The 26,875-nt window shown below is 40.8% G+C and overlaps 1 protein-coding gene across 7 annotated transcripts in view; it reads right to left on the reverse strand.

Moving 5' to 3' along the window:
• Positions 1 to 1,669: 1,669 nt before the first annotated feature.
• The window catches only part of cep170aa (centrosomal protein 170Aa), a 38,586-nt gene continuing 13,380 nt past the window's right edge, over positions 1,670 to 26,875 (reverse strand). Inside the window, exons 4-24 of one of the 7 annotated variants that reach the window (XM_005474336.4) lie at positions 26,758 to 26,847; positions 24,597 to 24,675; positions 24,085 to 24,143; positions 23,761 to 23,986; positions 21,849 to 21,986; positions 18,560 to 18,733; positions 17,920 to 18,234; positions 13,406 to 13,771; positions 12,875 to 13,164; positions 11,194 to 11,286; positions 10,406 to 10,523; positions 8,658 to 10,235; positions 8,347 to 8,397; positions 7,360 to 7,452; positions 6,215 to 6,473; positions 5,893 to 6,073; positions 5,255 to 5,422; positions 5,059 to 5,147; positions 4,848 to 4,941; positions 4,702 to 4,753; positions 1,670 to 4,332 (exon numbers count right to left, since the gene is read on the reverse strand). In XM_005474336.4, coding sequence (XP_005474393.1) covers positions 3,998 to 4,332; positions 4,702 to 4,753; positions 4,848 to 4,941; positions 5,059 to 5,147; positions 5,255 to 5,422; positions 5,893 to 6,073; positions 6,215 to 6,473; positions 7,360 to 7,452; positions 8,347 to 8,397; positions 8,658 to 10,235; positions 10,406 to 10,523; positions 11,194 to 11,286; positions 12,875 to 13,164; positions 13,406 to 13,771; positions 17,920 to 18,234; positions 18,560 to 18,733; positions 21,849 to 21,986; positions 23,761 to 23,986; positions 24,085 to 24,143; positions 24,597 to 24,675; positions 26,758 to 26,847 — 4,848 coding nt within the window. In that variant the 3' untranslated portion in view covers positions 1,670 to 3,997. Of the gene's footprint in view, positions 4,333 to 4,701; positions 4,754 to 4,847; positions 4,942 to 5,058; positions 5,148 to 5,254; positions 5,423 to 5,841; positions 6,074 to 6,214; positions 6,474 to 7,359; positions 7,453 to 8,346; positions 8,398 to 8,657; positions 10,236 to 10,405; positions 10,524 to 11,193; positions 11,287 to 12,874; positions 13,165 to 13,405; positions 13,772 to 17,919; positions 18,235 to 18,559; positions 18,734 to 20,219; positions 20,639 to 21,848; positions 21,987 to 23,760; positions 23,987 to 24,084; positions 24,144 to 24,596; positions 24,676 to 26,757; positions 26,848 to 26,875 lie in introns of those variants that run through there. The other 6 variants (XM_005474335.4, XM_005474334.4, XM_005474337.4 and 3 more) reach the window with 6 other exon arrangements.

Here is a 26,875-nt window from a genome sequence, read left to right on the forward strand (position 1 = left end):
GTGTTTGGAACTTGGTTGTAAGATTAATATTAGGGGTAAGAGGCTTGGGAATCCATTAGTAACAGAACAACTTTTAGCCAAAATATAAAAGGTACCCATCCAAATGACCTCAGCACTGCACATATTCAGGTCCCCAGCCACAAACCTGACAAGTCTGAGGAGAGATGTGAGAATTCTGAATTTATTAGTGAGATAAACTGTATAAGCTCCTACATCAGTTAAATAGAATTAGATGCCAAGTGCCATGTAAAAAACTGATGTATTGTAGTTTGAATATAGTTATTGTAAAAAGATTACAACAGCTGAGCATGCAAATGTCTAACTGTTCAGGCATCACAAAGCGAGTAGTTGTATCATTTGCATTTTCAGTTGACACACTATTAATGGCAATTCTACTCAGTAAAAATGATAGTTCAACTGACTGTAAAGGAGTTCCTTTTTTAAGGAATTACAACGGGGTTCTCATTAATCAGTGGTGCTCATGTTACTTCTGTGCAGGTTAACTAAACCCCAAAAAGTAAAAGTGGGACAATTTGAGACGGGTTACTAAAACGGCTGAAACATGAGCATGAGCTCCAAATGTAAATACAGTGAGGATAAAAGGAAGTTAGAGTTTAATCCTTTAAATAACAACCTGTTTTTTCTTTACTGTTTTTTGTCACATCACTTTTTGAGCTCCAGGCTTCCTTGACTCACCTTCCAAAAGTCATGGGATGTTTCTCAGTTGTTACTGGAGATGCATTTCCTTTTCTTTTGGGTTAAGAGTCTAGGATCAGCCAGGTTTATGTTAAAAAGGGATTTGTTTATATACACTCTCACGATCAAGGTGTGAATCAGGATGGGGAATAAAGGTGATTTAAGTCATTTTGAAGATGGCATTTGGTCCCACATGGGCTTTTCTGAGTATTTCAAAAAACTGCTGATCTACTGGGATTTTCCCCACACAACCACAACCATCTCTAAGGTTTACAGAGAATGATCCAAAAACAATATCCAGCGGTGGGAGTTCTCTGGGTGAAAATCCCTTTTTTATGTCAGAAGCCAGTGGAGAAATGCCTGATTGCTTCAAGCTGACAGGAAAACAATATTAAGTCAAGTAGTGTCTCATTACAACCAAGGTTGTGCATTCGGAGAAGAGCATCTCTAAATGCACATGCAAACAACTGAACTATGTCTGGTCAGTGCAGGACAGGAACTATGAAAACAGTTCTCACGCGCTCAACAAAAGACTGGAAAAATGTGGCCTGGTCAGATGAATCTCAATTTATGGTGAGACATTCTGATGGTAGGATCAGAATTTGGAGTAAACATAAGAATGTGCCTTGTATTGATGGTTTGGACTTGTGGAGGTGTAATGATGTGGGGGATATTTTCTTGACATCGCAGCCTACCTGAGCATTGTTGCTGACCACATCTATCCCTGTGTCACCACAGTGTGCCCATCTCCCGATGGCCGCTTCCAGCAGGATAACACATCATGTCATAAAACTCAAATCATCTCAAACCAGTTTCTTGATCATGGCAATGGGTTCACAATAGTTCAAATCTCTGAGGATTGTTTCCAGCACCTTGTTTTCAAGGCAAAAGTGCAGTACTAGCAAGGTGTACCTAATGTAGTGACTGGTGAGTGTCTTTCTTCACTGCCTAGTCAAATGAAATTGGACAGACAAGTGTATGGCTCTTTTTTATTAACAGTAAGAACCAATGCAGATAACTGAACAAATATAAAATGCATGAAACATCCACAACATATTAAAACAAAAACAAAAAAAATAAATAAAATGGTGTTTTTTTTTTCTTTACAAAAATAACAAGAAAAAAATACAAAGAACACTGAGCAGATGACACATGTAGAGTTTTAAAAAATAAGCCTGTACCTAGCATTCACAGTCCCCCAATTTCTACTTTTTCTGATAAAATGGGAGAAAATAAAAAATAAAAACACAATTAGAGGCTTCTTCTTCTTTTTTTTTTGTACAGGCAGAATAGTTCCAGAGAGGCAAGGCAGTCACGTCTGATATCAGGCTAAGTGATATCGCTCATCTGATGCAGCCTTTGACTACTTCTGCATGAAAAAAACACCACAATCTGATGTGCAAAACCAGATAAATCTTCTTTAGACAAGTACGTCTTTTTTTCTTCTTGTAATCAATGCCCCCCAGCTTCAAAACGGGCACTTTGAGGCATTGAAAAACATTGTACAGTACGGTATAGAGAGAAGGAAATGAACATGTATTGTGGTACCTAATTCACTATTCCATGAGCATCTAAGTACTAATACACTTGCCTTTAAGTTGTCTTACTCTAGTACACAGACTATAAGCTGGAGAGAGATTCAGAAAATGGTTAGTCCCCATAAAGTAACTACAAAAGCAGCAAAGTCAATGAGTAAGAGGTTAATTATACTGAAATTCCACAGTATCAGTAAGATAACAATTCACCTTCTGTATATACACAAGCAAAATTCATTAAATCTTCACAGACGGGGAGCTTATTTTATAATTATCTAATCAATTTAACGACTCGATATTTTAAACCATAAAAAAGGCTTCTTGTGAGGTGCCCATATTCTTTTGACAGCACATTAATTGAAACTAACCCAGCAGTTTTTTTCAAGTTCAGATTTTGTATTCACGAAGAAAACGAACAAGTCAAATCATAAGAAAAGTGTCTAAATATAAAACAGTGGTTTAAACAGTGACCTTCTTTGTTGCTACTTGAAAAAGAAGTCAATCTGTGACTTGAAAAAAAGCAGAGAAAAAGCCAATTGGAAATCATAAAGACACTTAGGCATAGATTCTCACAGGGGCCAGAAATATCTGTTTACAATTATTAAAATAATGATTCGTTATAATAAATAATCTTCTTGAATCCTTAATTTGCTAACAGAGACTGGGTTTTGACATTCAGAGAGGCGGGTGAACTGCAGACCAGATCACGTTAAGATGAACTGCAATATCAGTTGATGACTTTTTACCGTTTGAAAACATGCTCGCTTTGGTAAGTGATTATCATTGGTTTCCCATAGGGTGTTACTACTGAGTAAAACCAGCATTTAGTATTGTTGAGAGCAATGCAGGTGCTAGCTTGCAGGGAGAAAACACTCAGCTCTCTCATGCATGTGCTACTGCTCTGACAAACATGTTTCCAGCTACAAGGAGGAAAAAACAGGAAGGACAGAGAGGAACATAACAGGCGAACAAAAAATAGGTGAACCGAAGGATGGGGAGGCACTGCAAATCAGTTTGAGAGACGGCTCAATGGACGGTTACAATTCGGAAATATATAAAACATCTGCAATTTGGCAGTTCCTGGCATAAAGCATGTCTATTTATGACTGTGGTTTGTCAGGGTGGTTATTTAAGGCTGCTGAAATATTCTTTGCACTGGCGTGGAGCTAATAAATTATTGCAGTGTGTTGTATTTCGTTCTAGTGTAAATAGAACATGTTTTGCAAGTGTTATGTTACAATGCAGTCTGTCATGAAAGTGTTAAAAGTCTTTGAAGTAGAGGGGATACGGGGTCATGCTGCTACTATTAAAGAATATGTTTTAAGGCATGTCCTTAGTGTAGAAGGGGTCCAGACACACGGAGAAGGCAAGAGGACTGGAGGAGACTGTACGCCCACAGAAATCTGTCCACTGAGAGAGCACCCGACCGGGACCATCATGTCAGCCGGTCAGCTTGAACAGTTCAAAGTTGAAATGTCAGTCTTTCAAATCATTCATGGGTCAATTTCTGTTCATGGTTAACTCATGATGTATCAGCTGAGGGTCAGAGAGGGGAGTCTAAAGGTCAGATGAAGCACTTCAATTCCGGTCAGGAGATCTTTTGCTAAGTTTTTTTTATATTATGCTATAATCTTAGACTGGTATAGTCTCAGAATGGCCATTGTTCTGTCATAAACAAATAAACAAACAAAATAGTTTGAATGTTTCTACATGGATCACCAGCCGCCTGCACTCCAATCCATTTGTTTATTCACATAAACCAAACTTTACTTCTGGGCGATGGCCTCCTCTCCGCTCGGCCGGATCCGGCTGAAGCTAAGACCTCCGACTGCCGATTTGCCCAGACCCATGCTGGTGTCGCGTGCTTTCTCCTCCGTGCTGGCAGAAGAAGTCTGAACCCTGGCGGAGGCTGCTGCTGAACCTCCAGACCCTGGAAGTATCTCCGGCAGTGATTCTTTGGCTGGGGGTGCCGACCCAGGGCTGGTAGCAGAGGGGGGAGTTGTTTTGGCGGCTTGGGGCTTTGTAGGGGTTGTGGGGCTGGTCAGGCCGAGGCTGGCCAAGGCATCCAGAGTCCCATCTGGGTCTACCATCACATTGATCACTATCACAGAAACAGCCAGAGGGTCAGTGTGTGGAAGGCCTCATGTAAAAGCCAGTGTATATTTTGTATTGTAAAATATAGTTTTTGATCTGCTCTTGAGCTAAAAGCCACATACACAAGTATAGAAGAAGAAAAACATTTCAGATTTGCAGAGAATCAGCTCAAAGCTCCTTCTGACACCTCCGTTTCCTACATATGTGTCAGTCCCGTTTTGCAGGGTGATGAATTTTCAGCATTTGAAAGAAATCCATCATTTTTATTTCTTTTCACTTAATATTAAGGCGCTTCTCAACTTTTAAATACAAATAAATAGAGTGGAGATGCAGGAAAATGTCTACGACTCTGAGCGAGTTCACATTTATAATTTACCTTGAAGCTGCTTTTCGACTCTCTTCAGTTCAAGCAGAATACCAGAAATTTCCTGTGAACGGAGGGTGGAAATAAAATGATTGGATTCACTTAACACTGGGAATTGTTTGTCACTCGATATGATTCAGACAGATGAATTTACGCACCTTGTTGGAAGTTTTAAGGAGTGGCACTTCACTCTCTGATCTTAGTTTACTCTCAATTTCATCCCAGTTCCTGTCCTTATCCTTAAACAAAATCCTGGAAGCAAACATTGTACAACAGGTCACGTTTGTATTCAGGATCAGTGGGTTAGAGTTAGGCACTGTAGATATGTTGTTAAATGCTAATGGTACTTATATCAACAAGTATAATCACCTTATTTTTCCTGCTGTTTTGTCGATGGAGTGCCTGATCTTGGTGGACAGCTGGGAAACTGAATGGAGCAGCAGGCTGTCTAGTACGGCCTGCATGCACACAGAAGAAGAAACTGACTGTTAAGCTGACTGCTGAATGCAATGCAGCTTCCATAGTCACATAAATATGGTGTCATATATTCTTGTTTGCCTCTCACCTCCTCTCTATTCCAGGTGCGTCTTCTTAAAGCTCGAGGCTCCAAGTTGTCAGGAGCACGGGGCCGGAGCTCTGCTGGTTTACCATTTATCTCTGGTGGCTTACTAGTTGAAATCACAGGTGGGATCTTCCTGAAGTTGAGGCTCTCATCAAACACCCGATCAACCAACTAGGCAAAGACGGGTAGAGACGAAGCAGGGAGAGAAGAAGGATGTCAAACTTGTGAATCTCTCTACAGTGTTGTTCTACTTTAGTTTAACATAGTTAATATGTGAGAATTCATGGGAAATGAAAGAAAAACTCCATCAGTGAAAGCTAAGCAGCTCTGAAGCTTTTTAACTGTTTAGCCAAAGACAGTCGGTTTTTAGTCTTATAGTAGAAAAATAATAAAAAATCCTCTCTTGGTCAAATAAGGATAAACAAATGAAAATGGAGTGCATGGGACTGTAATACGTGAATACCTCACACAGCAGGTGAGATCAAGAAGCAGCAGAGAGATATTTTTTTTAAATGAACGCAAAACATTAAGATGGAAGAGTGCAATGGAAACACATGCAATAAGGCAATAAGAAGAAGAAAAACGGGCACCTTTTTCATGCTGTCCTGTATATCCGGCTGCGTGGGACGTGCAGGGCCTACCTCTTCCCGAGTGTCAATGGCCGATCCTGGAGTGGTGGCAGCGGTGCTGACTGTGGTGCTGGGTGCTGTGCCGGATGAGCTGACTGAGTCAATCTCGCCGGCAACATCGTGGATTTCACGAGCCAAGATGGCCAAGTCCTTAGCCAGGTCCTGGCTGATCCTGCGCACACAGGGGAATAACCTGTTAACCATCAGACGGGGTTCTTTAGGACTCGGGATAAACAGCCACATGAACACATGAAACCTGCATACACAGAACAGCATATACAAAACCGTTAAACCATTAAAGCTCAGTTTCGCCCAGTTCAGTGTGGATCAGTACCTGGCTATTTCCTCGCTGTGTGCTGTCCAGTCCCTGATGTACTCCTCTTGCTCTTTCATGCGGTGTTTGATCCCCACTCCACCTGGGCCCGTCACCCCAACTGGGCTCACAGTGGCGCCGAGTCTGGAGTTGCGGTGTGGGACGATGTGATGAGGCCGCACGTGGGGCCGTTTCGGAGAATTGCGATTGGAGCCGAACTCTTCCTCCGAGGTGGAACCGTACTCTGGTGGCAAACGTCTCCACCTGCTGCTGCTGGATACTATGATAGAATTGCATGAGAAATTTCATCTTTCAATCAAAAATATTGTATTTATTCATTTCCAATATCAGTTATTCATAAAACAGATAAATGTGCTTGTAAAGTTGAGACGCTTTGTTTCTGAGGAAGCCAGCAGCCGATTCTGCTCTGATAAAATATGAATGTTAAACAGAGGAGAATGGATGCTTCCTTGTTTGTTGACAAACACAGATATTTCTCAAAGGCAATGACGATAAGCTTGATTACTGAACTGAACTGCCTTGCTAAGCTTGAATAAAAAAACGATGGGAGAAGCATTAGTGGTGCCAAGTATTTTAGGAATACTATCATTATTGTAACTTTGTTTAGTTGTTGTATGGACTGATGCAGCAATGTTTGGAGTTAAAAAAAACATAATTAAAAACAACAACAAAAAAAGAAACACTAGTTGAGTTTATTGAAAAGCTCTCGGCCCATGCAGCCAACAAAAGCATCCAACAAGTTAACAAATCTTGTTAGAGCCATGTTAGTGTATGTTAGCCTGCTTCAAAATGGTCACACGCCAGAGCCATTAATGTACTGCAACTGTGCCATGATGAGATGACACAGAGTGTTCTTCCAGTCTTCTCAGAGCGGAAGTGTCTAGATCAGGGATGTCAAACATAAGGCCAGAGGGCTAGAATCAGCCCAGCAAAGACTCTAATTCAGGAACAAGTGAAGGAAGGCATAAACAACACCAAAGTAATTAAGTATTAGCTCAACAGTTAAATGAAACAACATTTCCATGTTTTTCACTATCAATTATAAAACTTTCAGTTTTTTTACAATAGGACTAAAATAAATGGTCAAAAACTGTTCAAAAAACCTTTTGCTTTAAAATTAAGGGACAGGCTGGGCAATGACCTACCTAATTCTGCACGTCTTATAACTTCGGCCCAAAGAGTCGTGCTGACAGATTTCTTTCTTTGCCACAAAGTGGACTGTACGTGGTCCGACACCCCTGCTCTACATGAAAATTTTCCACAAGGTGGAGCCAAGACCACATGATCACAGAGTTGGAGATTAAATATCAGCTCTTTGGATAGAAGTGAAGCTTAATCTTTAATACTGCGTTGAATACATTGCTGTTAGCATTTATACCTGCTATAAAAAAATTTCGTATACTTTACAGAGCTGATACGACTGTATTGATTTGCTATCAGGAGTGACACTCGGCTAATCATATTGGAATTGAATATGATTGAATTCACTGAATCTATGAAAACATTTAAAAAACATGGTAAACTTGTATAAATCTAGCTACTGCATCAGCGCAGTAAACAATCTAGATACAAACAAATCCTGTTACCATTTGTATCACGGCAGTTTCAGCTAATTAATAATTACATACAGTACAACATACTACTACAAAAAAAGAACTAGGAAACCTCTGAAAAGGTGCACCTCAGGCTGCATGTAGCATGGGATATAGGGCCAAACTACAGATTTGACGCAGTACAAAAAGTCAAGCGTAAGCGTATGGGTAGAGCATTCGAGTCCTCATCACAGCAGATTTAAGGTAGGAGACGTTGTTAACAATGCAAATATGCTAGAGCTGGGTCATTGTAGTTTGCCTTGATATTTACTGGTGATTCACTAAGCCTTTGTATTTTTGTATGTAGCAATTTTTGCCAAAGAAGCGACTCAAAATTACATTGTTTTCATTTGACTTTTAAATGCAAGCAGCACCATTTTTAAAATAATAAAACTCTTGAGATGCTGCAGTAACACAATTCAGATCCTGTGGTTGAGCTCAAGTCAACCTTCTATTCCTGTGACCCAGGTCTGACACACACTTGTACACACTAGACACACACACACAGTCTAGTTAGGCTCTATAGTCCTGGTACAGTACCCATTAGCTCCTCCTCTGTATCACCACCTGGAGGTTCGGGTTGAAAGCTCTCTGGATGATGAAAACCAATGCACAAATTCATCACAACAAGGTGGAAATGTTTGGACACAGATGTTTACACACTGACATGTGAGGTATGCAATGATGTAGATGTAATTAGACTTTGTCATACTTTTTTACAAAGAAACTGATAATTAGGTCAAAACAAAAATAAAATGAACAGCTAAAACTAGAATTCTACTTTTTCCTTTCTCTAAAAAACTGAAAAATCTGAATCAATCAGACAACAGTGTTGGAGTAGATGTATTCACCTGTGGGCGAGCAGTACCCCGCTGTAGTGGTCTTGGTTTTGGCTTCATTCAGTTTGGACACGCTGTTGGCTCTCATCCTGGGTGTCAGCTTGTTCTCCGTGGGTGTTGATGAGCGCAAGCCCAGACGCAGAGCAGTCTCAGATGATAGCCGGGGTGAAGAGGTGGAGCTTCGGGTCACTGTACACTCAGAGTCACTGCGGGCTGAGATGGAGCCCAGACGGTTTCTTCGGGGTTGCGCCAGCAAATCCAGCCGTGACATCCCTTTCCGACCCGATGGCGGTTTAGAGGTGGAGCTGGTGGTGGACACCTCAGAAGCCACAGACACCCTGTCTGCATCAGCTAGATCCGTGTCAGATGTGTCTCCCAGTCGAGCACGACGGAGAAGGGAAGCTCTTGTGGGTCGCGGCTGAGGCAGTGAGGCTTGCTTGCTCAAGGAGGAGGCTGTGGCTGCATGAAGAGTCCGGCTGGTTTTGGAAGAACCACTGGCAGATGTCTTAGCAGACCTATCAAGTTTGGATTGCAAGACATCATCTGAGCCGCGTCCATGTGCTGAGTGCCCCAGAGGTCCAGAGTAGGTCTCCTGGTCTGAGGAGAGGATGTCGGAGATGGGAAAGGATGAAGTCTGGTCATCATCAGTGAGATCTGCAGAGGGCTGCCGTGCTCTGGAGGAGGCAGAAGATGGCTGAACAGAGCGACGTGCATCAGTCCGGGTCGTTGCTTCGACTGGCCTGCTTTTAGTCTTTCTCTCCAACCGTTCACGAGCACTGGGATTTGTGATGCTGGTTTTGGAAGCTGTGCTCATATTGCTTTTCTCCCGGTGCATGCTGCTGAGGGAACGCCGTTTTTGTACACTGGCTGCTGCTTTCTTATCTGCTGATTCAGCCACATGACTAGCTGTGCTGGCTGTGTCGACATCTGACTCAGGAGAGATAGAGTCAGTCCGAGGGAGGAGGGCTGAACTTGAACCCTGAGCAGTGATGCCACCTTTACTACTTTTCTGATCTAGTTTGTTTTCATCTCTTAGTTTGGCCTCTAGGAAAGCCATGACAGCTTCAGTGTCCTTCAGGAGAGTTGCAGTATCCATACTGCCTACAGAATCACTGCGTTCACGCCCATTGCAGCCTCTGTTTATACGTGGGATGAGCTCGGCAGGGACGCTGGCACTGGGCTTCTCAATTGTGAAACTGCCCTGGCGGACGAGAGGCTTTCCAGACTTCTCACTTCCTTCTCCTGCTCCTCCTCCTCCTCCTTTCCTCTCCTCTGACTTCTTCCTCCTCTCAGTGCTTCCAGAAGTCCGGAGAGAAGCCTTAGATGGAGAGGAGGTGGAGCTTTGTTTCCGTTTACTAGTCATTTCGCTGTCCTCCGTGGGAGTCGGGGACTCCCCGTCTCCCTTGTTCTCTTTCTCCTGAGGTTCAGTATCCTGCTTTTCCCCAATCTCTGACCTCAGAGTCTGGGTAGCGGATTTAGCCCGGGAGTCATCCACAGGGAGCTGAGGGAGGGTCCTACGCTTACGGTCAGTCAGACTGGAGGAGGATTCGCCTCTGCTGAGGGAGGCACCAGACTCAACAGTATTAGCACCTAGAAGAAAAACCAACTTAATTGTCATTCTTTTTGTTTTCTTTTTTTTTGCATGATATTAAAGAAAAAGGATTTTCAGTCCTAGTTTCTACTTTGAAATATTTAGCATATCAAGGTTTTAAAAATGATAACATATTGTGTTTAAAAACTGAGTTTTCAATAGTATCTACCTCTCTCTTTGTGCAGGAAGCTGGCTGTTTCTGCTCCTGAACCCTCTGGGTCTGTTCTTGTGTGATTGGCTGCTATGCTGGCCCACTGAGAGACCCAGCTAGAATCACCAGGGAGAGCCTGGGGGGGCAAAACAGAGAAGAAAACGGGATTGAGAAAATTACAATAAAGCTCACTTAACTTAATGGTGGCACAAAAAATACCCAGGAGATCATGACAGTCGCTATATCTAAAAGCCACTAAAGCAAATGTATAATAAATGATGAGAGAACTGAGTTAGACTGTAAGGATGAAGATATTTCTCTACATTTTTATTTTATATTTAAAAAAAATCAGTTTGCTATATGCTCTGTGTGTTATTTAAATACATATAAATCACCCAAACAGGGGTGCATAAAAGACAGAAGACCAGACAGAAAGGCTGTCACCGCACACACACGCTGTCCCCTCCCTCTTGTAAAACTGCCTAAAGGGCCGAGCATGTCTCTCCTCATCTTAGTATGATCTAGGTCACTCGTAGGGAGGACATGCCTACTCCCACGAACAGGCTTAGGCAGTAAGTGCCATCAGAGTTATTCTGACACACAATATGAAGCTTAGTCATGAATCTTAAGTCTGTTATATGACACTGGACTAAGAGGCTATTGTCAGTACTTTAACAATAAATGCTAATCTATAGGTGAACATAAAAAAAGCTAATCAAAGAGAGAAAAGGGAAGAAAAATACTATAAGGGGCATAAAAAAGTAACAAAGCAAAAACAAATAATCAGTTCAAGTTCTGTTTTCTACCTCTTTTCCACTCTGTCCTGCCTCCTTTCCTTTTCCTTCTCCTTTCAGGTCTGACAGAATCGACGAGTCTTTGTTCTGCTGCACACCAAACACCTAAAAATATGTGAAAAAGAAGAACACAAAAACATTTTGCTCAAGTACATTTAATCTTTAGACAATATGCACATTTTGTATGCAACAGAATAATGGTAGTCTTTGGAATGAAAATGAAATACCTCCATAATATATTTTATAAACATATCATTCAACACTTCTCCTACTGAACAAAAGTGAACTAAACAGAAGTAAGTGCTGTTGAAATAAAGCATTAATTGGGTCTGGTTAGTTGAGTACCATGGCGACATAAAAAAATATCAGACACAAATCACACAGACACACACACACACACACACAGACACACATGCACTATTTACAAAGGAAAAGAGAGCGAAAGGCGGACAGACTGTGAGCAGTGTGCCAATTAGTGTGTCAGCTAATTACAGGAATTAGCATAACAACACTTCCAGTTTTGAATGTAATGTGCCCAGACTACCACTACCTCGAAATACACCCCACTAATTATATCACAGCTCCTCCTAAGATAACACCTGCATGCAGCACTTGAAGGGACAAGTGCCACACTAAGATGTCATTTAGGAAAGTTAAAATCAGGCCTGTGTGATAACCTTGTAATTTAATAACCCACAGCAACAACCTGACTTCCTAAAAAAGGTTTATGTGCCAATCCCAACTTCTGAATCGGTCAGGTGACAAATAAAAACTACTGGCCATTCTTAGAGTTGCAAACTTTCTTTTCTAGAACTTTCTAACCTTAGCAAGTAAAATTGTCTCTGTAAATTTAACTGTCAGTCATCTCTCTAAGTGCATTTCTTGCCTATTTCCAGTATGTTTTCAGTGACCATGAAAAAGCTCTATGGCACAAGACCAGCGGCAGCAGTAGGAAATTGATGATGGTGGCGCAGCCTCCCTGGAGCATTGTTTAATAAAGCAGGACAGTCCTTGATGGAGTAAGTCTCTCCAGGCAACTATAGAAGCATTAGCTTTACCAATGGGACAGAGAAGATGGGTGGTGGTCAAACAAGGCAACAGAAAGGGGATAGCTTTGTTTTAATGTCAACAACGCCAAGTGCTCTCATAGGACTCACTACCCCTAAAACTGCCAATGAAGCAGGTAATAAACAGACTATTAACCTTGCTCTGGCCTGTTTATGTTGGCTCAATTACTTTCTGCAGTTACTGCAGAGAGACTTTAAATGATGCTTGTCATTCTAACTGCTACTTTTATGGTCAATGTTTGGTAACGAAAAGCAACAACACACATATTTTTTGCTTTCTTGTGACTTTAGAGGGATCAGAACATAAAAAATTAAGACTCAAACAACAAAATGCAACAAATGTCCTTTAAATAACCCACATTTAAATTTACTATTGTAATTTATTGTATACTATTTCCACAGCACATCTCAGGCGAAAAAAGATTTCAATCTAGGTATTTAAGGCTTTACAGACTTACAGATTGTTTCAGTTTGTTATGTAGAGTTTAGGATTTAGTTTCTGAAAATAACTTTTTTATTACAAACTAGTGGTGATGTTTTTGGCCCAAAAATGTGGGATCCTAAATACATCTCATTTCAAGGACTGTGAAAACCAGGGCAGGATAACAGACATGTTTCCACGCTACCTTGTCTATCATTCGCCTGGCCTCCTCTTCCTCCGGGTTCTTGTTTTCCAGTTCGATGGTGTATGTGCCTTTATCACTGTGGTCGTCTTCTGCCTCCACACCAGCTGTACTTGCACCTCTGCCCACAACTGATGTGTCCTCACTGGGGGTGGTGGGGCTACCAGTCGCCAGCCCGGTACTGGCCGAGCTCCGACCAATACTTGGGTCCTCTGACCTCTGTTTAAGAAGCACTCGGGCAGCTGTGGGGGCACCTACAGTCACTGTAGCTGGTATTGGGGCTGGGACCTTACCTGAAAGGTATACACACAGAGCACAGAAATACAGCTGTTAAAAAAACATAATGGTCACACATACATACAATACTTTTACAGAGGATATATAGTGCCTTTGTGTCCTTTACTTGAATAGCTAAACTCCCAGTATGTCTTATTATATTTAATGGGTATAGTTTTAAACATTTACTTTGGGAAAGACAAACAAAATCTGGTCATAGAAAGAGTGTAAAAATACATTAAATCTGAGTTTTATTACCTGAGTCTGAGGCTGTTGTGGCTGAGGTGGAAATGCTAAACACCTTGGGGTGAGAAGGAGGCTGAGGACAGAGTCCCTCTCCGCCAACTCCTGCTCCCAGCAGGGGTGCGGTCTGGGAAAATGAATATGACCGGCGCTTGCGAGGGTTTTCCTCATCATAGAACTCGATCATAAAAGCAGTACGAGTCCCAGTTGTTCTGGTCCCACTGACTGTTATGTTCCCCCCTCCTGTTTCTCCAGATCCTCCTGCTCCCACGTGGCTGTGTGACGCTTTTAGGCGTTCCTCTAAAGCATGGCGTCGGTTGGCAAAACGCAGCCCCAGCCCATTCTCTGAGTCGCTCTGAGTGCCATCCTCATGTTTGCTGCCTAAAGGGACAAAAAAAAAAAAGAAAGAATTATTTGAATTGACTATTGACTATATTGACAGTTCACATATTCTCCAGCAAAATATCTTACATTTATATCACAACATATATGCAGAACAATTCCACAGCAACAGACCACAGCTTGTGTAAAAAGATGCAATATAGCAATGCTGTGCATACAGCAGCATGTGCAGCACGTTCTGAAAACAAGCAGTTAAAACAAGAGCCAGGCACACAGAACCACATCCACCTAAAACCACATTTGTGGTCTAAATGAACTATGAACTTTCAGTTGTGACACAAACATTTAATACATAAAACAGACCCTAAATTCACAACCTACCACATTACTCGAGTTATTCTACATTTGGATCAGTCTGGGTCAAATCATCACGTCCACGCTAATCCAGACATGCCACCCACCACTATCCCTGCCTACTTCACTGACAGCAAGAGAGGCGAGGGGGAGGGGAGGAGGAAAGCATGGAGAGGGAAGCGAAGTAGAAGAAGGCTGGACTAGAGTGTGTGCGTACGTGTGTATGTGTGTAGAGGGGGTTCAGACTGAAGAAGGAGGGGAAGTAAAAGGCAAAAGAAAAGGGAAGGCTGAACAGAGAGGAAGATTGGGGGATGTGGAAAATGAGGAGGGTGGAGTGGCAAGGAATGAAAACGGATTAAGTGTGACAAAAAGGAAAAAACAGAGACTGAAGAATGCTCAGGATAGGGAAAGTATTGTCATTAGAGCTAACAGAATGTCACACAATCAAAGACCTAACCAGTCACTGGCATTTCACTAGCTGGGAGTCAGTCCATCAGGATATGGGAGAAGCGAAGGGAAGGAAACACCACAGGACTGCTGCTGCACATGATGACATACATTGTATAAACCCAAAGCTCTGTGATATAGTTAATACTTTCTCCAAAATAATACAGGCTCCAAAAGCTTGTTTTTAGGCTGTTTTTCACTTCAGACACAATGTGCAAGTAGTGCTAGTGAACTGCCCTCTGTGAGAAAAGAGGACAAAGAGCCTCAAAGATGCATACATGCTGAGTGGTCTTCAATGACTTGGCAGGTTCGCTGTGCACAGACTGTGCCTTTGAATCTGTTAATGCTAAATGTGACTTCACCTATAACTTTCTAGATTTATTTCATTGTAATCAGGACTGAGAGTCAAGTTATGGACAGTATTTAATTAAAACTGGAAAGCCGGTAAACATTGGTGGCGTATCAGTATGACGCATTATTTATGTCAACAGTGACATGTGTACTTACAGAAGCTCCACATATGACACGCTTTAGTTTTATAATTACTTCTACTACTTGAATCTACTACTTTTGTTTGTTTTGTCAAGTCTAAGAAAGTCTTTTTTAAAAATGTGAGAGATGGAGATCTAAACAGCAATATACCTTTTGAGATGACCTCTATGCCATCCAAACACTAGGTGTCTCTGTTTTGCTTTGGTCTTGTTGTGCTTTGGTGGATAGCTGGATGAGCTACACCTTGGCCCAGTATGCCCAGCTTTAACAGCTCCCTCCTTCCTGCAGACTGACTGGCTATGCTACAGTGAACTCTTTTAATTTAATTATTTTACTTTTCATACATGCTGCCAGCTGCGCATGCATGCATTATAATGCTGACTGTCTGATAAATGCAGGTTCTTTTAAGTTGATCATATTGTTTCTACATCTAGTTGTGTCTTATTCCTTGCTATAGTTTATGAGCCAGACTGTGGAACTCTTTTAAAAAAAAAAAAATCTGCCTTTCACAGGGCGCCAACCTTCATTCAAGTACAATATTAAATTGCAGAGCACCCCTGTAAGTACTTTTTCCACACTGGGATATCACAATGATTCTGCTGCCTAGGGCATAATTCAGAGTCTGTGGCTCATTTGTCACATTCCACCGGTCACCTCCTACAAATGTTCCATCTTTCCAAACTGTTCAGCATTTATTAAAGCATATATTTCATTAACAAGAAGAAAAAAAGAAAACAGTAGCTTGAAGAGATCAGCAGATAAGCAGACAACGAGAGGCAGGTCTTTCATGCTGTGTGTCCGAACAAAGAAGCCCTTGGTAGGGCCAGAAGAGAACAGAGATGTCTGTGAGAGTCCAGTGCTCTGTCCCACTCGCCCCACTATGACTCACAGTGGAGCTGGCCTCTGCCCGCGCACACACACACACACACGTAAACAGACACATACACATACACAGCTGAGCATTTGATACAAGAACGTACTTACTTTACATGTGGACACATTCACACAAGCATGCAAGCAAACACACAACCTCAAACATACACTGAATTGTAATATATGTGAGGATACACTGCAAGTACAACACATTCAATTGAATTTAAAGTCCTGAGTATGTGATAGGCTTTAACTATTAGGGAAAATTAATTACATTTCACATGAAACACTTAACTTTTCATCATTAATAAGAAAACTAATTTTGTATTCTTAATAACATCTCAAATCGCACATATTTGGCAATATGCTGATAAGAGTGCAACGAAATACTTAAATTCTCATGCACACACATGGCAGTTCATATTCTAAATAACCAACAGTTTAAAGATATATCCTGTACACAATTTCCTACAGTGATAAAAGAAAGACTTACCTTGATGGTTAGAAATCAAAACCTCATTTGCTTCCTCTCAATTTTCTTGCTGAACCTCTGCCATCCTCTCTGCCTAGCACCTCTATGACACACCCTGAGCACATCTCACAAGCCTCCTCTCACACATGCCGCACTGCTTGTCTGCAGATCAGTGCAGAGCATGATTCCAGCACACACATGCAGCAGACGCAGACCTGGCGAATTTCAGTAACACAAACCAACATGTAAGCAGCACATGCTTCGCACACGCCCTCATCAGCACTGAAACGCATGTCTCACACATGCCGCTGCAACCTTCACACACAGACACACAGACAGATGTTCAGCACTAGTGCTTGCTATGTATGTCTGAACGCTCGCCTTCCCTGCCATCATTTGCATCACTGTTACCATAACAACTAACTAAAAAAAATGCTCCCATCCTTTGCTGCCTCCCTTTCTGCTTCTACTGCAGTGTACACAAGTCTCTCTGTCTCTCTCTCTCTCTGTCTTGCTTCTCTTTGTTTAGTCACCTTGGCTGCAGTTACTGCAAATACTGCTCTCTCGTCCTGCTTCTTCCCACCTTCCCTCTGTACCTGTCTGCAGATAGCATTTCATCCAGCTGTCCACTTACCCTCTATCTCCTTGCTCTTCAGCCACATTTTGAAAAGACTGCAGCGTCCAGCAACCCAAAACTCTTAGTAAAATAATAGTCCCATAGCTGAGCCATTCTGACAGCCAATTAACATGCGTGTTGTACTAACTCCATCTAATGAATTACCTTCTCTCCCTTTCACTTCTGCTAATAGATTTCCATTTTCATCAGCTCGCATCTGCTGGTCCCTTCCCTTACACATGCCAGCACTATCATAAATTGGCCTTCATTTAATTGACTCAAGACATGTGCATGGCCTAGCCTAGCATCAAACCTAAACTCTCTTTAGAGGGAGAGAGCACAAGGCTTAACCTTGCTTGGTTTAATCAATTCTCATAAAAACCCATAGCAGCAGGAGCCGACTCAGCAGCTGGCTGCTTGCAAGTAATGGGGAGAAAGAAACACAGACAACCAAGAAATCTACAGCAATAGTATTTTCAAACCTTACCCCACACATGATACAAAAGAAGAAAAACATTTTTCTGATCATGCAATCAGGCTTTAAATGGCAGGATGTATTCTATGCATGCGAGTATGAGTACTCCTTTCTGCAAACAGGAAAAAGGGGCTGAGCTACACAGCAGCAGAGGAGTAAGCATGGTATTTTCTTCTAGCTGCTAATCTCCCCTGCTTGGCTACCACTGCCAACAACCTCTGGCAGAGAATCAACTCCAACTGCGCATAGTATGGCAATGACAGTATTACACTATTACACTAAGAAAGTGGCATTACAATGACGTTTCTGGTGAAATAACTGATAAATCACAAATAAGGATTATTGCAGGGAGTAAATTGAATTATTTTGTTAGAGGAAGGACAAATAATCAGGGCAACCAGAAAGAGGCACAACAAAACGCACAATCTACAGACATACAGACAATAAACGCACTCTACCTTTCAGTCTTTTCAGATGAACTGGCACATCGCTCTTGATGCTCTTGCTGCTCTTGCTGTCATCCTCTGTCGACTCGCTGCGCACAAGAGTGGGGTCATTCTGGGCTAGCCAATCAGCTACTTTGCTCTCAGATGCCATCATAGCAGCCTGTAGGGTACTCAAGTCCCTTCCTCCTGCACCTCCACTTCCTGCTCCACTCTTCTTGGAGCGAGATCTGTGGTGATCGGGTGTGAACTTTGACACATGGTCTTTAATGGTGACTTTCCCTGGAGACGTGTTGTCAAACTCTATGGTAAAGGAGGCGTGACCTTGAGCTGTGGAGCAGACATACTACTGTGTCAGTCAGTACTAAATATAAGTTTGCTAACTGAAGCACTTTTCTGAAAGACAAAATGCATATAACCAGATTGTGTAATTATACAGTAGTGCATAGACATTTGCTAAAATATACTCAAATAAGCCACTGTCTCTAGCAGAATAACTGCTACTTTGTCTGCACTAGATGCACACTAATCTCTTATTTTTGCCATAAAAGATTTCTCAAAAGTTCAACGTGAATAACATGAAGAATACAAAACATAAATACACCTGCTTTTATCAAGACATATCAAAAATAATTAAACATATACTTCACTTTACCTGTAGTGATGTGACTGGCTGTGCCCTCGGTGTCCTTGGTAGGAATCTCGTGGATGCCGTTACTGGCCATGTGACCCTCCTTGGTGGGGATCTCAAAGTAACTGGAATCATGGGCAGTGGGCGCATGAAGGCCACCCTCTTTAGCTTTCTCCCCTCGATGTGCCTCTTTGCTTTCTAAGTTCAGAAAATACCAAAAGATGTATTAGAAAATAGATCAAATTTGGGTTGGCAATAAATATTTGACATCAGTGGATTAAAATAAAACCACCTAACCAACCAACCAACCTGTGAAAATCTTAGCCAAAATTAGATGGTGAGATTTTATTTTGGGGTTGTGTTGTGTTACCAACTCTTTGCTCTGCACACATCCTTTTTAAAAGAAAAACACAAAGCTTCCGGTACCAAAGATTTTGTATGTTGCCTAAAGACTGAAAATATTGAAAATCAAGCCATTCAAGACACAGATCAATCCACTCAGGTTTTGTTCTTCACAACAACTTTCTGTTTCTCATTTTCACTTTCTGTCACTCTAAAAAAAAGAAGTAGTGCCGGCATAGCTCTTTAAAACCTGATTTCAGGGTACTGGCAATATGGAGCACTTTTTTTCTCATTTGTCCGTATTAGCAAACAGAGCCTCTGTGAGATCTGAATATGACAAATGATACTTGCAGAAATTAGAAGGGCCATCTGCTTCATGTTGGAGAGCAAACATAGGAACATATGGCAATTGGCAAAAAGAAACAAGAAACAGAAACTGTCTGCACAATACAAGAGTGAGCAACAGTGAACACATTTCTAATAAAATATTTATTTTAAATATATCACAGAGCTGCTTAATGACTTCAGAGAGAAAACAGGACATTCCAAAAGGTACAATCTCTTAGTTAAAAGCTGCATTTTCCACTTCACTTTACTTCCCTCAGCTCAGTTTAGCTGATTTTAAAAAAAATCTTTTTAAAACTATCAGTGGCTGCCAGCATAAGCAGCTCAGCAGTTTTGGAAAGATTTACAACACAGATTTAGACTGAGAGCAAATATGATGTACTTTAGATCAAATATGTGCAGTGATGCTTAAGATTCAATGACTATGAGAACATAGTAATACCATTCAACTGAGACAGAACACATGGTTCAACTTTCAAACAGCAGTACTACTACACTGTTCACATTTCTTCTCTGTGATCTCTTAGCTTTCAGGGCCTTCTGGTGTTAAAACAAACAGTTTTAAAAAGAGAGACAAAACAATATAAACAGCAATAGTTCTTCCTTTAAAATTCTGATGAACTCAGAAAACTTCCTCTATCCCACTCATGTAAGGAGTGAGTTAGTGTGAACATAAGTCATCTGAGAATCACTTACATTAGTCACTTCTCCAAAGTAAAGAACTCCAATAACAATTTTAATGCTTTTTAACCACTAGGTTCAAACTAACTGCTGAATGTGTTCCAGGATTTCTGTTGGCCTAACATTACAACACCAAACCCCTTTTCATTTCACAGACTTGAGAGTTGAAGAGATTTCACTGACCAGACAGCTCTTAAATGAGCTGCTGGCAATCAAGTGCAAGGTAAAATATTAGATAAATACAAAGCTGACCCAAATTGAAAGCCTTTTACCAGCTTCATTACTCAAAGTGTATGGATGAGAAAGTGATACTTACCAAAGAATTAGAGCGTGGTTGGCTAATGATTGCTGCAGTGTACACTTAGTGTGGTCTGTTTGGACGCTGTGTGTCAAAAGTTGGGTGTGTGTGTGTGTGTGTTGGGAGGAAAGGGGGGAGCTGGTGCAATGGTGTAACCCAATCAGCTTGAGTAACAATACATGAGGAGGGGAGGGGAGGGGACTCTGACAGCACAGCCTATTCAGAGGCAAAGATAAAAAGACACACACTAAATTTAACTGAAGTACACATATATGCTACAAAGCACACAACCAAACAGAATCGCTTCCTACTCCCAAACCTCTCTTTCTCGCTTTCACTTCCTCCTAACTGTCATATCTGAAGCAAATGACCTATTAGAGGAAATACACATGGAGGTAAAGCCACACCACTTAAAATGAAATGTCCACTGATAACATACTGATAAATATGCCGCTTCAAAATCCAACGTTTCAACATTCATCTTTTAAAAGCCGATGCTGCGGAGGGTAAATGCCTTTTACTCACCCGCTTCCATAACTGAAGTAGCCAATCCCATTTGGCTGATCTTCTGGAAACGTTTTTTTTTTTTCGTTTGGTTTCAAATCAACCCTCCACACTTTCGCAGATTTACTCCAAACTGACAAGCTTTTCTAATCTCACTTCACCACAAAAATACGACACCAAAATCCACAGAGTGATGAGAATCATAGAGAATAGAAAGCACCTATAACTGACTGTTAAAAGAGGTAAACAAACAAACAAAAAAAACCCCCAAAGTCTTCTTTTACCGACTGGCAAAGATGCTGCCCGACTATCCATCCAGATGTAACGAGAGATTTGAGGATGCTTCAGTCTGCTCCAGTGTTTTTTTGTGTTTGGTTAACCTCCCCCCACTCCTTCTGGTCCACACTAAACCAGCCTGGCACAGACTGATTTTTTTGTATCACTGAGCTGTTCCACTATTCCTCTAATCCTGTTACTCTGACTATCGGCTTCTAGTTAACGTTATTCCCCCCTCAGTCCAATGGTCACTGTCTAATCGCATAGTGCAGGCAAACAGACATACATGCATACATGCTATGAAAAAGGCCTTTGTGTGCACTTGGACTGTCACAGATACAAACACACAGGCTAGCTGGACATCACCCCTTCAACACAAAGAAAGCAAATAAACGGAGCTGGAGGACATTAGGATGACTTAAGCTACTGATTCAACTTAACATAGCATCTTTAATGTGTTAGCTATTTAACAACAAAGTTTCTATCACAGTACATTGTAACTATACACAATAAACAATAAAACACTTTTATTTTAAATTTTTTGCTTGAACTAAAGCAAATAGAAGCTTCATTTAAATTACTGAAAGTGCATATCCTAATATAGAGTATGAAATTGAACTTCCACGTCATGTCTATTTGTAAAGCAGTTACCAAGTGCTAACAGTAAAAACACCTTTTACAAACCAATGACAACTACACAAAGTTTATTATAATATGTGGAAATCATTTGGCATTCTTACAACTATGTTTTGAAAATATAACACTGTCATTGTACATGTACACTGCTTGGTGTATAACCCAAGAAAGCATATGTTTGCGTTTGATCTCTGAAAGTGTCAAATAATTCAAAATTTCACAGCCTCCTACCTGAAGTGGAGCTGTCATGCTTTTTTGTGGATGTCCTGTTTTCCTGTTTGAAAGAATTCTCATCATCTGCATCCCCATCCCCCCACCAAGACGGCTGGCCATATAGGGGGGTCCCACGAGGCAGTGCTGTAATATCCCCTGGGGCAAATGTTCACACAAAAACATTTTAACAAAGCCTTGCAGTGAGTCTACATGTTACTCTGTGAAGGCGAGTGTTTATTACTGACTTTACATACTCAGGTCGTATCTAGATAAACAGTTCACTGAAACACGATGCACCAAAATTAACCCAGCTGCTCCTTGCGTATGTCTGTGTTTGTGCTTTAATTCCCCCTAGTCGGGTCTTGCAACACTGACCTATTTTCAAAACTTTAGCCAGCTTGGATGAACACGCATGTGAACATTCAATGTTTTGGGTCCTTTCTCTTTCAGAAGTAAATGGTGGATATGAAAGACAAGCTTTCCATTTGCCTCCCTGTTCTTATCAGACTATAAGATAAGGTACTATGCTCCAGTGGTAACTCCTAAACTCAGTAAGGAAGTGAGAGGAAACATCACTGAGCACCGTATCAGAGCACATCTCGTCAAGTTCTTAGCATTCTTTCCTCATCTTATGCCTTTTTCCCCCCATTTAAGTACCCTTCACCCTGTGATGTGTTAGTTTAAACACAGTATATCCAGATAATTATAGATCGTCAGTGCCAAATTGGTTACCGTAAGTAGGGCTGATCTATATAAAAACTACTGAACGTATGTTTACTGTAAATTATAATATGTGAGTGAGGTCTGGTACTGAAGCAATAACACTGTGAGATTGCATCCTCATGAATCACAGCATGAGTGTCATTTAAAAACTGAGTGGAAGATCAGGCAACATACAAAACTGAGTGTATATCGTTACCTGTTTAGGTCCAAATTTATGTCTGTGTCTGTGTATCTTACTGCATTTTACAGACAGCAGAGCTGGGATGTTGGTTTGCATTATTCATTCAATCTGACCCTATTACAGCTTAAGCTGTCTGTAAACCCAAGCCCTCTATGGCCTTGTTTTAACATCTGGAGATTAACCAGAAATACTGCTAGTACCCCAACATGCCCACTGATGTCACTTATTAGGGACACCCTCAGATGTAAGCCGTCTTCATGATAATACTCAGCGCCGGGCAGCAATTTTTCCTGTGACCATGTCCACCCCCTACTGGCCTAACCCTACCACACTTACATTACACAATATTCTTATTTTAAAAAAGGTTTCCTTATTTGGGAAAAACACATCAACAAAAAAACCCCCAAAAAACAAAAAAAACAAGACACAAACACTAAACCAGGGGTGGGGAACTCCAGGCCTCAAGGGCCGCTGTCCTGCAGGTTTTAGATATCACCCTGGGTCAACACACCTGAATCAAATGGTTATTTCATTACAAGTCCTCTGGATAACTTCAAGACATGTTAAGGAGGTAATTCGGCTGTTTAGATCAGCTGTTTTGGATCAAGGACACACGTAAAACCTGCAGGACACCGGCCATTGAGGCCTGGAGTTCCCCCACCCCTGCACTAAATGATGACATGAATGTGAAGCCTGAATGCGAATATGAAGCCTGCTCTCTCAGGGATGTAGAAAGTGAAAAATTCAGTGAACTGCTTTTGAAACTGTGGTATTACATCTAGAGGTTTTAGAGAGTATTTGCAGAGCTATATATCAGAACATACATTTTCTACTTGTTAATATAGCATAAAACCATTACTAAACATTTGTATTGCTTTTGTTGTTATTTCAGTCTCAGGGCTACTTTTGGATCACCACAAAATTAAAATTCCACTGAAGATATCTTTATTCATAAAAGAAATGTATAAATTAAGGAAACAGCAGACTAAATTACTTTTCCACATTTACTTTTGTTTTGTCTCTTACCTCCTATCCTCTCCTCAGCTTTATGAGTGTCAACAGGTTTGGCAGACGAGTCTTTGGAGGAAGTGACCCCATCCGTGACTTTGCTCTCCCCTGATTTAGTGTGGCTGGGGGATCTATGTGCCTTTGTTGGGGTCTTAGTGGGAGATTTGCTTGTGGCTGTGGTGCTAGCGGTTTCACCAGTCGATGGCTTCTTGCTGAGTTGGAGGCCAATGGTGAACTTTTCATGCTAAAGGGAGAAGAAGAAATTGACACACAAAATGAATAGTCATATATGTAGTACAATACAACTGTGAAACATGACCATGTTAGGGCTAAGGTCCTCACCTTTAGAGCCTCCTCAGGCACAGTGAGTTCTCCTCTCACCACCGTAAACAGGTTGGTATGTGAAACAGAAAGGTTAAGGAAATACGGGCCACCATAGCACAACTATGACATAATTACAGACACTAATGCAAGCCCACAGGTGGGGAAGCACAAAGCAGGTAAGTAAAACTAATTTAAATGATTGTAATATTTTTCCCAATTTTAATTATAAAATAATAATAATAATAATGATAATCTAAAAATGCTAATCTATTGAAAGAAATGATTCATAATTCCCTACGTATTGTTATAGATTGATAAAGGTTATGGGGTGTCAGGGATGAGCTGTTTTGGCCATGACACAAACTGTTTAAGAACTGATACACTACTGCAAGTTGTGAATTCTACTATGTTTATAGGTCACAACACAAGTTTGGCACCTTGGTGAAACTTAAAAATTTTCCTCAGCATGTTTTCTAAATGGTGACCCTATTGCTGGTTGTGTGAGGGGTGAACAGATTAGTGAAGGATATCATATCCAAACCTCAGCTTGTCCTCTAACTTTAGAGTGATGTACATCTGCTCCTGAATGCGGACATCGTTTACAAAGGTCTGCAGAGAGAGGGTACACAAAGGCAGTAATTTAAAGAAAAATAAAGTAAAAGTAAAATTCCAGTTAAAATATTTGCTTTAGTACTTTAAATACTATGGTTGACATATTTCTTTCTTTATATTGATTTCCTTTTCATCAACAATTAACATTCTAATAATGTTTAATTTTTTTACTTATGTTTTTTCTTTTTTTTTAATTTACAGCCATTATAAATCACCAAAGCTCACAGCAGAGACAGCTTGCTTGGTCTAACCAACAATTCAACATCTAAAGATATTCAGGTTAATAACATTCAACACAGGACATGACAAAGCTTCAGATTCATAAAGTAAGCTCAAAACAGATGATGTTCAGCATTTTTGCAAAAACAAATACATCACTCAGCCATCTATGTCTCTAGCTTGTTAAGAGGTTAAACTAATGGATGGATAAAATGATTAACCGACTAGCAAAATAGCAACAGATTATTTTTCTAGTGATAAAATAATCAAGTTAAGATTATAGCTCTAGTCTAAACAGCCTAAACAGTTTACAGTTTTAGGATTATGAAGTTAGGATAAACCAATCCGACAGATTTAAACACCAATAATAAACTTTCATATAGTCAACAGGGCTTTTTATATAGAAACTACAACTGGTCTGGATAGCGTGGATCAAATGCCAAAGCAAATGAAATCCTGTATTTCTTTGTTTTGTTTGGAGTTTTGCTTTCCATTTCTCTCCTCATATCCCCACACAACCCTTTCACCCTTTTTTCTACTGTACAGCTCTGGGAAAGATCAGGTTTCACTGGATTGCCAATGAAAATCTATCACACTTGCACTGCTGTTGTAATAAAACATTTCTGTCTTCTCTCCAGTGAGATGAAATCCAAATATTTCAACAACACAGCTATGAAATGACTTCAGAAAGACAGCAAATGGTGACACTGTCCAAACATAGCTTTTTAGACCGTGGCAAACCTCAGTATATCCACTGACTCAGCAGGAGAAAACTTCCTCTAAATCCCGTCAAAGAAGCTGGATGGTTAATGACACAGCAGGAAGCGGCTCTGACTTGGGCTTCCTGTCTGAGAGCTAGAGAGGATGTAAGGGGCATTGTGCATATGTGTCTAATCTGGTGGGCTGTGACTGAGTACGAATCACTACACATGACTAACGCCATGTGGTAGCTGCGTGTAACCAGGTTTTACTGAGTCAAAGAAACAGAGAAACCAAGAATTACAAAAACGAATATAAATGTGTTCCCCACAATTCTCGTATGCGTCATGTTAACATCAACTATGGTGTTTATTATGTGGTATTTTGTGATGAATATGCTGCTCAAATTTTGGTATCAACCAATTTAATCTATTCCAACTTGGGTATTACTTCACTATCTATAACCCTAAATATGCAAATAATTATGCTTTTCTCCACACATCTTTTATCTTATACCCAAAAACATTACACATCTACAACAAACTTCACAAAACTTGTTCTGAATTTCCATTCCTGCAATAAGAAAAATTTATAATGCTTACTCTTTATTTCATCTTCCAGAATAGCATTCTTTCTGCCAGCTCATGTTTACAATGTGTATTTCAAGTAGCATCAGAAAACACTGACAGCTTTTTTCTTCCATTGTCTTCTCATAAACCCTTTAGGGAGAGTTATTTAAATCAATCAAGGTAAGAAAACAGGTCCTAAAGATGTGTTTTATTGGCAAATTGACTCCTTAATTCATGTTCACATCACAGAGTTTGCCCTTAAGCAGCAATTTGCATAATTGGGTTTAGATTCAAATTGATCCAAGCCTTGATATGAATCTTGATTGACAAGGTGATTGATTAGCAGCAGAAAAGAAGAAGGTCCCAATGACTTCCAGAAATAAACCTCAAAATAAATCTCTAACCTCATCTCCATCTCTCCTACTTTTACCTCTCTCTCTCCATTTCTCTGTCCTTTTATTATCTTACTCCTCCCCATCTGTCATCCATCCTCTCCCCCTTTTTCCTCTGCTTTTTGACTCTGTACCCTCTTCTAGTCCTTTTATCTTGATGCTTACTCCTGTCCTTAGCATATTTTGGTGTTTGTACTCACCCCATTCAGACTGCCCAGATCCTTAACCTTGTGTTCGTCAGTCCCAGGCTCGTAGTTGATGACTGCATGCTGCTTATCCACACTGCGCGACTTCAAACAAAAACATACAGACATGAAA

The sequence above is a fragment of the Oreochromis niloticus genome, linkage group LG13, assembly GCF_001858045.2.
Source record: "Oreochromis niloticus isolate F11D_XX linkage group LG13, O_niloticus_UMD_NMBU, whole genome shotgun sequence".
Classification (NCBI taxonomy): Eukaryota; Metazoa; Chordata; class Actinopteri; order Cichliformes; family Cichlidae; genus Oreochromis; species Oreochromis niloticus.